This window comes from Glossina fuscipes, unplaced genomic scaffold (assembly GCF_014805625.2).
Source record: "Glossina fuscipes isolate IAEA_lab_2018 unplaced genomic scaffold, Yale_Gfus_2 88, whole genome shotgun sequence".
In the NCBI taxonomy this organism is placed as follows: Eukaryota; Metazoa; Arthropoda; class Insecta; order Diptera; family Glossinidae; genus Glossina; species Glossina fuscipes.
The window spans coordinates 1465099-1479455 of NW_023998442.1; the positions used below are offsets into that span (position 1 = coordinate 1465099).

Here is a 14357-nt window from a genome sequence, read left to right on the forward strand (position 1 = left end):
TTTCCCCATAAGCTATGACAGAGATACGATTACAGTAAACAACAACATTGCTATGAAAAGCGAAACAATCAAAGTGTGGGAGTCTCACTGATTGATTTATTTAAAGTGCTTGATTAACTGGTTGAGCGAGACTGGTTTTGTAAATTAAAACCGATAAATAATTTCTGGATAGATAGAGATGCAAAATTAAAAAAAAAAAAAAAGGAAAAAAATCATTTACTTACCTGTTGTAAAATAAATTAATAACAATAATAATATCCATTGAATAATAGCCGCAACCGCTTTAGGCGCTTTTGGCCAGAGGTATGAGCGGCATAACGATCTATTGTTTTGAGGCCTACGGGTTAGTCTTGATGCTAATGACAGTGATGATCTTGTTGTCGTTGCTGTTATTGTTGGTGTTGTTGTTGCTATTTTATGTAAGTTAAATATATATTGTTGTTGTTCTTGTTCTATTGGTGATGCATCATCACTGGTTGTAGACATGGTGCTGAAGATGTTGATCGTGTTAATGCCGATGTTGGTGCTATTGTTGTGGTAGTTGTTTCAGTTTGTTGATGATCGTGTTAATGTGTTTTTTTGTTTTATGTTTTTTCTTTTCTTTATTTTTATTTTTATTTTTTTTTGCTATATTCTCTGAGCCGTTACTGGTTTCGTTGTTGCTGCTGGTTTGTAATGTCTACTAATTCTGTTAATGACAATGGCGGCAACCACAACTTTGACTGTATAGTGATGGTATTGCTGTTAATGATGACGAATTCGCTGTCGTTCGTTTCTTATGCATTATTTTCAATTTCGTTTTACTGTCGGTTGTCTCTGTTGTTTTTCTTATTGTTGTCGCGCTATTGTTGCTGTTGCTGTTGCTTATTTGGCTTTCAAAACATCGATTTTGAAACAAGAAACCATTAACATATATTTACAAACTTGAGTGAGCACATCCACATACGCATTAACACAAACGCAAGTAGATATATATGCATCGATATTTAAGTAAAAAAATTTATTTATTTCTCAACTATACACCATTAAATTATTTTAATTTTTCTCTTTAATTTTTTCATAAATATATTTCACTTTTTTTTCTTTTTTTTTTTTAACATATCTTCCCTATAATGGATGATGTTGTTAGCGTTGTACAAAATAAAAAGTTACACTTTCTCAATTAGAACTGGTTATAGGAAACGAACGGTTGCTCTTTTTGATTTGTGGCTCTTGTTGTTGGTATTATTATTATTATTATGATTATTATTATTAGTCGCCTTAACCTGTTTAACAAAAAAAAAAATCACACAACATAATACTTTCGGTAACCATTACATTTTATTCGCATTAATTATTGACAAAATTTCCTTAACGTTCATTAAATTCCACATTTTTTTTTTTTTTCTCATAAAATATATTTTGAAATTTGCACAAAATATAATTTTTAACTAATTTCCTAGATATGTGAAAAATGAATTTTTCCTTTTTTCTTTTACTTTTTAATAAAATTCCATCTCAGTTGCGCTTACACTAAACCGTATAATGCTATCTCTGCTGCTGCATATGAAAACGTCATGTTTTAAACTGTTTAGCGTTGCTTTGGTTTCTAATTGCGAAAAAAACACGTTAAATACTCACGAGAACCGTTTCAAGACTAAAGTAACAATTGTGAGCGCGCCTCTAGACCTAACTTTGATTGTGCATGTGTTGTTTTTTTTTTTTTTTTTTTTTTTGGTAGCAAAAATACGTACAATGGTCACACAGCTATTCATTGTATCTCAGTCTTACTCAAGCGAAATAGATAATGATGTTAGTTAGTTAGCGTACCACTAATGTATAGAGTTTATTAGGACTTTACTAACTTGTTAGTGCAGTTCTGCTGCCACACATAGTGAATTAAATTGAAACAGAGAGAGATATTAACTGATTGCTGTACATTCCCATAAATTCAGGTGTAAACAGGGAAAATATTTTATGCATAGACACAGATATGTTAGAGTAGAGTTTTAGCAACATGAATATGTTGCTGAAATTCAACATGAAATGTAAGGTAAGTGTCTCCGGTAAAGAATTGATCGTTATAAAGAGTTCTGCAAAAAAATCATTGTAATGAATGGGGTGACCAGCCATAGTTCCTTCAAAAGAGATAGCAATTAGATTAAGTCAACGTTTATATGTTTTGTTTTGACCGGAGTCATAAATCTGTTCAAATATATGTAAATATATGTATATTTCACATATAAGGTTTTTTGCTGCTTGGCAGCGATAATCGAAGAATGCTCGATAGTAGGACATGAAATAAGTCGGATTACAACTTTGACTTGCTTTGCTTTTCCCTTTCTGTAAATCGCCCTTGATTACAACCCATATAAGTGGTAGAATGTGCATTCCGTGTCAAATATTGTAAGTAAATATTCCGTAAGTCAATGAATAAAATCTGAAAGAAAACCATCGTCATACGTATCTAAAACCGTTGTATATATATGAAAGGCACCAAGTGGTAGCGACGTAAAATAAGAATTGAATTAATATTGAATTTATCGAATTGGTCCTAGATTTGTGCGATTAACGCACGGAGAGTCACAATATCCATGAAAATAATTGCAGTCATTACAGGTTAAGCTTTTGGATTTAATCTCTTATTCAGTAAAAGGTAACAAAATAAAATTACATAAGAAACGTCAGGCACTACACTAGCGAGTTCCACGTGGCCACCGAAAATTTTTAGTTTTTAGAGTTTTTGAAATCCTAAACTTGGCATTTCGCTGCCTAAAAGTCTTGCATTCCTAAAAATCTCTTTCATGCGCAAAAAAACAACACAACAATCATATAAGAAATCTTTCTCGATCCATCTTGTCGCCCTTTCGGGCATCTTGGAGAAACTCAAATTTGTGAGAGAAATTTAAAACTTGAAGCAAGCATAATCCGCCCACAGCTATGTTCTGACTTCTAATCCCAGGCTACTTGCGCTCTCAAATTGAAGAACTAAATACGATCAGTATCTACGCAAGCACAATAAGCAAAAAACTTTTCTTTTTTTTTTTTTTTAGAAAAGAGGTATTGATTAAAAAATGCTCGTTATAGGCTAAGTGACACGCCTTTATTTAGTGAACTAAATTTTGAAATTTTGTTAAAGTTACAACTTGAAATTATGTATGATCCGCCAATAAACCCGGTGGACAGGAAAACTTTCACTTCAAATCTGAAACGTATATTAGGTTGGGGAAAAAGAAATCCGTTATTTTTATATGAACTTCAGGACTTTATTTAACATGGTTCGGATTGTCCGATTTGGGTCAAATATGCACCGTTTTGTTGTATGATTTGTTGCCATTTTAAAGGTAACTTCAAAATGCCTCTCTCATAGAAGTCCTGGTCTCTATTTGCAAAAAAATCTAGTAGTCGATTTTCACAATCCTCCCTAGATTCCAATTTTTTATCATTAAAGAAATTTTGCAATGCAAGAAAAAGATGATAATCGCTTGGAGCCAAGTCCGGACTGTATGGCGGATGCATTAAAACTTCCCAACCAAGCTCCCGAATTTTCTGGCGAGTCACTGTAGATGTGTGTGGCCTAGCGTTGTCCTGGTGGAACACGACACCTCTCCTGTTGGCTAATGCTGGCCGTTTCTGGTCAATCGCTATCTTCAAACGGTCCAGTTGTTGACAGTAGAGATTAGAATTTTGCGTTTGGCCATATGGAAGGAACTCATAATAAATAATCCCCTTCCAGTCCCACCAAATGCATAGCAAAACCTTCCCGGCCGTTTGAGGTGCTTCACCGCTCTTTGACCACGATCGTTTTCGCACAGGGTTATCGTATGTGATCCATTTCTCATCTCCAGTCACCATCCGTTTAAGAAATGGGTCTATCTCATTCCGTTTGGCCAAGGCTTCGCAGATGGAAATTCGATCCATCATGTTTTTTTCTGTTAATTGGTGTGGCACCCAAACATCGAGCTTCTTTTTGAATCCAGCTTTGTGTAAATGGTTTAAAACTGTTTTATGGTCGATTTTTAGCTCCTGGGCGATGTTACGACTGCTAACATGCCGGTCAACTTCGATCATTTCTCCGATTTTATCGACATTTTCGACGACCGGCCTACCTGTGCGAGGTGCATCTTTAACATCAAAAATTCCTGAACGGAGTCTACGAAACCAAAATTGCACATAATTGGCTGTTACAGTATCGGAACCATAAACACCATTCACAATTTTAGCCGCCTGGCTTGCATTTTCGCCTTTGTCAAAGAAAAACTGTAAAATGTACCGAATTTTCTCTTTGTTCACTTCCATTTTTAACACGCTGTAACCCACAACTGAATACACCAAACAAAAAACAGCAAAAGAATTTTTTTTACTGCGAAATGTCACCTTTCCAACGAGCATAAATCTGAGATTGTTTGATCGATACTTTACGAGAAATCTATCAGTGCAGCCATCTACCGAAGAAATAATGGATTTCTTTTTCCCCAAACTAATATTAATCGAGAATTTGCCAGCTAAGAGTCGCGTCTACGGAGTCAATGCTTACGATTCAAATCTTAGTGCGGTACACTTTACTTTGCTCCTAGTGATGGTGAGTGCATACTCACTTCCCACATGGCTGCGGCCACCTTTAGGCAACTTTAAACGGTCTTAAGATTCAGTGAGGAAATGTGGATGACTAGGCCTTAGGAGTCTTTGCTTTTATAATTGAAAACATCTTTCAACTTAGTATTTGTGAGATAATTAAAAGTCACAATTTTAACATTTTATATCAGAACAAATTTAATTATTCAAAAATATAATTGGCGATCCAGCCCGGGGAAGAAATGCAACAGCTTCGTCCACTACCCTTACCAAAGAAATGTCCGATGGTACCGAGGTATATGTGGCCTTTGAAAGCGGCGCAGTTACTACTTCGGACATTGCAATCACTATAGAACTAACGATTACAATCAAACACCTTGTTAACAATTCATTAGCCTTTTTTCGGCAATAAGCAAAAAATATTTACTTGTGAAAGATGTGATCTAAAAAGGGTCGTCCAATGAGGACTCACACGCTCTCATTTAACAAAATACGCTATAACTTTTATATACTGGTTTCTCAAGAATATTAAATAGGATGCTAAACATTGTTCCACTTTCTACTTCCATTACCGCCTCACTTTTACTTCGTATAGACCTTGTGCACTTTACGGTCAATTTGAAAAAGTGAAGGCGGGATAGACTTTCCGCTTCATTTGTTACACGTGAAATTCGGCTTTTTTTATCTCCCTTTCCTTTTGATGGCCACTTACGTTCTCTATTTACACAGAATAAACCCTTCAATTGTACTATATGTGATGTCAGATGTAGAGGCCATATATATCTGAAGTTATTTTTGCTCTGATAAGTAATTGTAACACTAAAAAAGAACGCATCGCAAAAATACTCGCCCCAACAACGCAAATGTCGAGTTTTGTGCCAAATAAAGAATATTCCCGGAGAGCATACTCGCTTTGGCCAACAATAGCAGAGAAAATCGCATACTTAATGGAGATGAAAAGAAAGGGTCCATATTGGGAATACCTGGAGTAAAAATTCATAGATAGGTTCATATCATATCATACGAATCGATTGCGAAATTAAATCGCTTTGGCCCGAAGACGGAAGCAAAAAGTTGCGAGGCATTAAAGCCTGGTGAAACGGTCAATGCCAAACTAGTACCAAACTACTAACGACAATCGATTTCGACAGTTCGCTGTTCGAAAATAGCCCGAATATCAAAACAAGGACGACATCCCCCCATCCATCTACGTATAGGCAAAATCCATTCCCGATAAATTAAAAGCACTGAAGAGGGGAGTGCCAGTCCATGCAGCTTACTTACTAAACTTGGGCTTTTCCTTGCTACTACTTTGCCACATCGATAAGTCATGTAATTTTTAAGCGGAGCTGGGAGGTTGAAGGCAAATACGAATTTAACTAGCAACGACACCTACAATCTCGCTCAACAGAACTCTCTGTTCAAAAATTTGGTTAAGACAGTTGTAGACGGACGAATTTGAATTTGTTTAGCTTGTTGGAAAGGTATTAATATATCGACTCATTAGATGCTTACTAATTCTAACGGAGAAGACTCCCAAGTTCAGCCATGTCTTAATCCTAACTACTTAACAGAGCGTTATTAGATTGTTTACAGGGCTCTGTTAAGATAGCTGATACGTACCTTTGCTTGTTATATCCGACTTTATCTTCATTCCCGTAGCAGAGCTTCGCTTCTTGCTAAAATGTACGAAAGTGTCTCGACGATTGGTTCGCCTCGATCCACAAATTTTCAGATGAACGGAAAGAATACGTGAATGATTGCCGAAAGGCAATACTTGGAATGAAACACCTTACTACAATAATCATAACTTTCTCTATCAAAATTTTGGCATTTCATATGTACAGGGTTAGTACTTACTTTCAAGAAGCGAGGAAGCGTTCGTTCACCTCTTCCATTTTTTTATTAAAATTCTAAGATTAAAAGTCTTAAAGCACTAACATGCATCTAAGTCTTTCGGCTTTATTAAAAGCTCTACCGCACTTGAGATTTGAGAACCTATGACCATTGAATTGCTAGTCGAGACTCTTTCCTACTCGGCTCCTCAGGCGGATTTATTTATTTATTTTTTTTTTTTCTAGCTTATAATATAACCTAGTGACGGGTATTAAGACATTCGCCTTAAGCTGAATATTTTTCTTTTTTATGTTTGCTTTTGCTGCTACTTCCGTAACATTGATGCATTTATTTTCTATAACATTTCCATTACTATCACATGCAATGGAAAATATTAATGATTTCCGTATAATGCATAAATTCTTGAAGTTATCAATGTATTCTGTTTGAGTATATAAGGGACAATAAATGAATGGATTTGCATTTGAAAGTAGAACAGTTGAAATGTTTAAAGAACAGCAATTACTGCTACCTTTTCTAATAATTCTTTGTATAAATGATATTAAGGGAACAAAAAATGTTTCCATTAATTACGCGGATAACCCTGAAGAAAGCGGGCAGCATCGTGAAGGAGACATAGTTCAAGACGATCGCAATGGCATTTTATCTGCCAAATCCAAATGGCCAAAGCATAGAGTGCCGTATGTCCTGAAGGGCTCATTCTCCAAAAAGGAGCTTTCCATAATTGATCATGTCCTAAACGAATTTCATCAAAAGACTTGTATACGTTTTCAAAAGCGTAAGAATGAAAATGATTTTTTGATTATTGACAACAAATCCAACGGTTGTTGGTCAAGTGTAGGACGTTTGGGAGGCAGCCAAGAATTGAACTTAGAATCAATGAAATGCTTTAAAAATTATGGTACAACAATGCATGAACTAATGCATACATTAGGTTTCTATCATGAACAGAATCGCTATGATCGGGATGATTATGTGAAGGTTCTCTGGGAGAATATTAAAAAGAATATGAAAGTGAATTTTGAAAAATTAAAGCGTAATGCGGCTTCTGGTTACGGTGTCGCGTATGATTATGGCAGTACTATGCATTATAAGGCGACAAGTTTTTCAAAAAACGGTCAACCCACATTAAAAGCTTTGAAAATGAATGCAGATTTTAAGAAAATGGGACAACGTCAAGGTTTCTCCGCAAGCGATATAGACAAAATTAATAAAATGTATAAGTGTTAAAATATATTCACTTTTTATTTACGTATGCCTATGTTCTACAACGGCAGGTAATACATTAAAAATATGATCTTTGGTTAAAACAATAACTTTTCAATTCATTTAACATCACAAACATCACAACAAGCTAAGGTAATTCGTTGTAGTATATACAAAAGCAAAAAAAAAAAAATATATGAAAAAAAAAAATTAAAAAATATATAATTAAAAATGATTTCCTTTCTTTTTAGTGTTGCGTTAAATTTTTATTCTTTTCAAAGAATACATTACTCTGTATGGTCAGCTCATGACGTAGAGCTGAAAATCTTCGCAAAGACTGAGGATGTTGGTGCCTTTCATTATTTAAAACTTTAAAGAAAAAAAAAAAAAAAATTGGAAAAACGAGTTTTTTTTTCTTTTGCTTTGTTTTGTTAAACTTAACAAGAAATTTTTTTAAGTTCATATTAAAATTAGCCAGTGTTTGTATCAGTGTGGACGCGTCAGTGATTCCCGGGTGGGTGTGTTGGGTTTGCCGGCGTTATTCGGCTGTATATTCAAAGCGGGTATATTAACTCTTAAAATGCCACGACGTCGCTTACCTCCTAATTGGGTTTCTGGTTCTAAATTCATAAATACTTGGATATTCGAGGTAGAACCATGACCGGAACGATTATTGAGGAAATCTCGTATATGTTGTACAATCAAATCGATGGCGACTAAAACAAAAAGAGCAGAAAAAATAAAATATAATTTATTGTTTATACAACACAATGGTTAGATAAAGTTCTTAAAAAACTTTGAATTAAATAAAAAAAATGTATAAAAAACTTACCTTAAGTGCATGTCTGTTTTCTAAAAGCATTTAACCTAATGCGCATTATTAACTACAGATAACTTACATGTTTCCTTCCTTCCTTTAATTCCTTCATTCAAGGAAATGTATTTTTTTTAAGAGCAAACAATTTATTTTTTTTGTTTTTTGTTTTTTGTTTTTTTTAAGCAGTAACAGTATTACTTAATATGTATACACTCTCTCTGTTACAGCAAAATTGTTACGATCCTCTTTTTTTAATTGGGAATTTTTGTTGAGCATCAAAATTGCTTGCATTGTATCTAATATAAACTGCAAAAATTATTTAAAGTTTACATATTTGTAGGTTTTGTTGTTAATAACCACATATTTACGGAAAGCGTTAAGTGATTTATACAATCGTAAAACTACAACATTTTAACATTAACTACTTTCTCTTAAGACAATTGTTCAGACTTGTGGTAGTATATTCATTGTAATTGAGTTTTTTTCTCCTTTTTTTTGTCAATTTTCAATTTTAAAGCCAAATTAGAAATTGATAAGAAAAATAAATGCAAATTATTTTACTACAACAAACTTAGTTACGAAAATATTGTTCTCATTCAGGATGCAGTGTTTATTAACTTTTCAAAAAAAATTTTTTTTTTTTTTGTTTTCTCTTAAAGGTTATAAGCGCAAGCAATAATTGTAAAAAGGGATAATCAGCAGCATTCATCATGAGCTGAGATTTAAAATGATATGTGATCTTTTCTAAACTGCATCTTGAATACGGAGCCGATTGTTATACCCACCACCAAAGCATAAGGATACATTAATATACACATCCATTCGTAGCTCTTAAAAAAGCACAATATAATATGTATACTTTTGATCAAAACGGAACTGAAATTCGGCTCGGTCACAAAAATTGAGTTAGAAAAATGACAATTGACCTCAGTTTCAGCATAGAAATCTTGCCCGATGCCATGTCTCTCAGTCTTAGATTCATAAAATTGGAGATAAAAGCTTGAAAATTGTCTGCCGTATCATCCGGTCTGATGCCATGCCTATTAATGGGTCTATTTGTTGCACGAGTGATATAAAACATTTTGCGAATTCTCACTTGACTTGGCCATGTGCATCGTTGTCCTTCGTCATAAAAGTGGAGTATGAGAAAATTCATAAAGTAAACATGTTATATCTATATTTAGTAATAGAGAGTTAATCAAAAACCATCTCTAAATATTTTGCACGACTGTCTAGGAGTTGAGTGCAAATATAGTTAATTGACGCGATCAACCTTGCAAATTTTATATATAATATAAATTTGTGATGGTGGTGGATATTAAAACCTTTTTGTTTTTTTAATCGTTTCACTTAGTTTTAGAGTATTACTTAAAAAAGAAAAAAAAAATTAAAAATAAAATAAATGATTTTAAAGTGATATTAGAGTTAATTGAGAGTTCTGTTGCCAGGTGATTAAGTGATTTGATTTACATAATTGTCAATTCTGCAGTTGGCTGACTCTAACTAACAAAGTAAGCATATACATACACACGCACACCCATATACACACGCGCACACATACACACGTCTTGTGGAACAATACACAAGTATGTGAAACAAATACTTTAATGCTCCCTGATCATAGCGGAGGTGGTATTATTGGTTTTAGCGCTAGGTGATGTAGTAGTGGTAGTAGTAGTAGTAGTAGTAGTAGTGATACTGGTAGTGATGGTTGTGGTAGTACAAGTAGTGGCAGCGTTATTATGGTTGGCCGAAAAGGCGCCCGTGTTATTAGCACTGCAGCCACCAGGTCTAAGGATTTCCCCAATGTGATGTACAATGAGATCAATTGCAACTGTAAGAAATACACAAAAAGAGAACAGAACCAAGAAAACGAAAGAAAAACGAAAAAAAAGAAAGAAAATTGTGGAAAAATCAAGCAATCTAACAAATGGTTAAGTACGGATTGCTGCTACTACTACTTTGTAATAAAATCTTTTGAATGTTTATATTTCCTTTTTCTTGTGTATACATTTATAAAAATATATATGTATATAAATATATATATAAATATAAATATATATATGTGTATAAAGGTAAGAAAACAATTCTATTCGGCTTAGATACCGAATATCTAAATACCCTCCACCAGCTTCTTAAAAATATATAAAGCGAGAATACTTTCATTTCATGTAAAATACAGGCATTTCTCGTATAAAGCGGTTCGTGTCAAATAAGGTTTCGAAATAGTACGGCACAAAATTCGCGAACACTAGAACACGGTTTCGGTATAACGCGATTTCAAAAAAATTGAATATGTGTTCAACTGCATTTTTTTTCACTTGATATTTGGTTTGATTTTTATTCTATCGTTAACACTTCTTTGAGAAAAAAAAAAATGTATAATTTTTGATGAAAATTAATTTTCAAATTCAATTAAATTTCGTTATCGTTATTATTATTTTTTGAATATATTGATAATTTTCACATTCATCACCGAAGGATAAGTATAAAGTATAGAAATTCTTATTTAGCATCAAATTCTAAGCCGCATGTCCGTCCGTCTGTCTATGGTAGGCGCTCTCTTGCCGGCAAAAATGCACCAATCGGCTTGGAATTTGGCACAGAAATTGGAAGTTCCTGCTCGTAGGTTGTTACTGAAGTTGAGCTATAGCGACCAAAGAGCACAACCGTAATGCAACATAATCTGAGAACACCTTTGTTTTCAAACATAAAAAAAATTTGGTCTTGTGTTCGTTACTTCCAAGATGCAACAGATACAATAATAATAGTAGACATTTAATTTTTATAATTTCTAATTTCCGCAGCACATGAACAAAGTGGAAAAAATCACACGCGCTTACTCAATATTATAGAATATTAAGAGTTCATCTCATTTATCTAAATATTTGAAACACTCTCAAAGAAGCCTCAGAGACCATATAAAACCTACATATCGACGATGGTGATGGGTATATAATTATACTCTTACTTTTTATACATCACAATAAAATTGGATTTTATATTTCGTTCTTTTTTATAAAAACTTCAAGTTACCTTGCTTTTGTATTCATTTATACGTATGGATCGAAATTTCAACGATCATAAAATTTCACACCTTAAAAGATGATTTCGATACAAGATGGTACCTATTGCCTTGATTTATACTCCTTCAAAATCTCTTATAACACAAATCAGGTTTCAGTATAACATGGTACGCATTGTCTTAATTGATTCAGATTATATTATTCGTTTGGTGTTACACGGTTTCATCGATACTGTGCCGTATTAGACGAGGGACACCTGTGTATATTTTTACACGATTTGAGAGCCTTTTATATAACATATAATAAAAAAAAGGAACTACAAGCCATGTTTACCCTTATATCCCACATACAGCCAACTCTTTTTTTTTTACACGTTTTCGGAATAAAAAAAAATTTTTTTTATTCCTAATTTCAACTTCAACTTTTATATGTCGCATATACTTAGGGACTGAATTTCTGCTCTACACTGATTCTAATTTGTTTTTCGTAATAGATGGCTTGTGTTTTATAAATATTTAGAGCCTTTTCATCTTACACGATTTGTTAAAGCCGTGGGCACATGTACTCAAATTTACCATATGTCTTATGTATTTTTTTGCGCAGATTTTTAAGGAACGCATCTAGAGTTGGGTGTATATCCCCTGTAATGGAAGCCGAAAGTGTGATAGAATTTCACGCAGTTGTGATTTAATACCGACCAACCCTTTAAAGGTACAACGTGAAAACTTCAAAGATAGGAGACTATGACTCAGAAAAAAAGTTAAAAGTACTGATCTTTTATTTATTTTAGTACTTAAGATGGCAGAAGCGATAAGAAAACATTCTAATATAAATTTGATTTTTTTAGCCAAAGATATATATTAAAGACTCTGATACATCCAGACAGAAATGTTTAAGTCGTTTACTCTGCTCCTTGCGGAATTTTCGATGCGTATATCAGTGATTTAAAATTATGTGACAAATCTAATGTTCCTGCTGTTTGGTGGGTACAATTGAAATTAAAAATAAAATTTGAAGTTATGATGAACAATTCTACACATTACATATTGTAAGGAAAATTATGTACATATATAAATAATATATATATGCACATACACATATAAATATATATTTGCATATATATAGATATATATTGCATTTATATATATTATATCTTGTTAAAAAAAATATAATAATAAAACGAACAACAATAACAACACAACACAAAAAAGTGCAAAGAAAAAATTTCTAAACTAATAATATAGATAAATAATACAAACCTGTATTATCAGCACCCCGCGGTATTATAACATCGGCAAACTTTTTAGTCTAAAAATTTAAAAAGAAAGTATAAGTAAATTGTTGTTTTTTCATATATTACGTTATCTGTAAGCAAGACTTGCCGGTGAACAAAACTCTTCAAAAGCTGGCTTAACGAAAGTCATATACTGTGTTAAGACCGCATCTAAATCGCGGCCTCTTTCATTTATGTCGCGAGGCACTAAAGTTAAGAAAAAAATAGAAAAGAGAACAAATCATTAAATAAAAAACGCATAAAAATATTTCATTGTATACCAAACCTCTTCTAGCTAAGCGTGTATCTGAATCAGTATCAACAAAGAGTTTCATATGAAAAAGATCGCGTATCTTGGGAAAATAAAACACCAAAATACCCTCAAATAATACAACGTCAGCCGGATAAATTGTTAGTTTGTTCTCATAATCACTGCAATTGTAATAAACAATCAATTTATAATTCTTTATCAGTCTTATTTTATATTACAGTGAATTCGTTCTATAATCGTAGCTCGGTATTTCGACTTTATTGCCTTTTAGTACGGCTTGTAGTGTTTCGTACATAAGCTGTTCATCAAAGGCGTCTGGATGATCGAAATTGTATAAACCTTGGAAAGCTTTTGCTTTCTCCGTAGCCGTCAGTTCACGATAAAAACTATCCTGACTTATAGTTACGACTTGACGCTGTGTATGATCCATGTCTGTTTGTCCCAATTCTTTCATGATTTTCTTGCATACTGTAGATTTGCCGCTGGCTGTACCTCCTGCTACTCCTATTAAAAATGGTTTCTTAACTGCATCACCGTTCGTTACACTTAATGTATTTTCTGCGTCCATATTTTTATTTTTTAAAATTTGTTTAATACACTTGTTCCACTTTTATCTTAAGTATTTAAAGACTTTTTTCGATTTCCTTGCAATTAAACGCAATAATAGACGCGAAATATATGAAAAGTACACCAACAAAGAATAACTGAGGAAAAAAGCATCTGTTTTTCGACGTTGAATCAAGTTAAAACGAAAATGAGAATAAACACATAACAACATTTTGTTTGCAATGTAGAGTATTTTTTTGAGTAAAAACAGGGTTGTTAAAATATTCATAATTATAATAGAAAAATAGAATGCATAAAAATAAAGAGTAGGCACTCGTTACTTTTACTAGTTAAAGGAAAAGTTAATAATAATACCATAAAGATTGACAGCCTTATTCTATGCACTTTCACTGACAGATCACATACCATATGTGTCTGGTAAAGAGCTAAACAGCTGTTCTTGTTATATTTTTGCAAGGTGAATTCATCTTAAACTGTTCTGGGTGTTACATACATTTGAACTGTACCATAAGTGGCATATGAAGTACTTGATATGTGTGATATGTGAGGTATGAAAATGTATTATCACTAGAATTACCTAGTACGTCATTTTGATACGTTTTATTTTTCGATTTTCAAAAAAGTAGGTACAAGGCAGATAACGTTCCAACATTTTTTGGTAACTTATTTTCATATGAAAAACTTTCAAATATCTGCATTTAGGTTTAGTTTTCGAGATGCCTAATACATGTAGCTGATAGGAAACTAATCCAAATTGGAGTTGGGAAACTAATCTTTAAAACAAAA

The 14357-nt window shown here is 33.1% G+C and overlaps 3 protein-coding genes across 8 annotated transcripts in view; 1 reads left to right on the forward strand and 2 right to left on the reverse strand.

Annotated features, from left to right (window-relative positions):
- Nucleotides 1-1426, reverse strand: part of LOC119638422 (protein crumbs) — a 37873-nt gene extending 36447 nt beyond the window's left edge. For all 5 annotated transcript variants that reach the window (XM_038035195.1, XM_038035194.1, XM_038035193.1 and 2 more), the window contains exon 1: nucleotides 225-1426. In XM_038035195.1, the coding sequence (XP_037891123.1) occupies nucleotides 225-486 (262 nt within the window). In that variant the 5' untranslated portion in view covers nucleotides 487-1426. The remainder of the gene's footprint in view (nucleotides 1-224) is intronic.
- A 5413-nt stretch (nucleotides 1427-6839) lies between these two features.
- Nucleotides 6840-7811, forward strand: LOC119638425 (zinc metalloproteinase nas-8). The gene has a single exon (XM_038035198.1). It carries the CDS (start codon nucleotides 6859-6861, stop codon nucleotides 7639-7641), a length of 783 nt encoding a protein of 260 aa, XP_037891126.1. The 5' UTR covers nucleotides 6840-6858; the 3' UTR covers nucleotides 7642-7811.
- A 201-nt stretch (nucleotides 7812-8012) lies between these two features.
- On the reverse strand, nucleotides 8013-13750 carry LOC119638423 (uridine-cytidine kinase). 2 transcript variants are annotated; one of them, XM_038035197.1, is made up of 5 exons: nucleotides 13223-13750; nucleotides 13020-13165; nucleotides 12843-12940; nucleotides 12720-12768; nucleotides 8013-8333 (listed from the first exon to the last, which is right to left on the reverse strand). In XM_038035197.1, the coding sequence occupies exons 1-5, from the start codon at nucleotides 13570-13572 to the stop codon at nucleotides 8104-8106; spliced, it is 873 nt and encodes a 290-aa protein (XP_037891125.1). In that variant the 5' UTR covers nucleotides 13573-13750; the 3' UTR covers nucleotides 8013-8103. The 2 variants fall into 2 exon arrangements, with proteins under 2 accessions (XP_037891125.1, XP_037891124.1); XM_038035196.1 differs by lacking the exon at nucleotides 8013-8333 and adding an exon at nucleotides 8341-10268 and having other exon boundaries at nucleotides 13223-13748.
- Nucleotides 13751-14357: the final 607 nt, after the last annotated feature.

What these genes read in the sequence shown, in the direction of transcription:
- LOC119638423 (XM_038035197.1), bottom strand. Translation starts at nt 13,572, where the DNA reads ATGGACGCAGAAAATACATTAAGTGTAACGAACGGTGATGCAGTTAAG. An exon ending in TTGAAGAGTTTTGTTCACCG is followed by an intron (nt 12,769 to 12,842) that starts GCAAGTCTTGCT and finishes TTAAATTTTTAG; the next exon opens with ACTAAAAAGTTTGCCGATGT. An exon ending in GCGGGGTGCTGATAATACAG is followed by an intron (nt 8,334 to 12,719) that starts GTTTGTATTATT and finishes TTTTTGTTTTAG; the next exon opens with TCGCCATCGATTTGATTGTA.
- LOC119638425 (XM_038035198.1), top strand. Translation starts at nt 6,859, where the DNA reads ATGAATGGATTTGCATTTGAAAGTAGAACAGTTGAAATGTTTAAAGAA.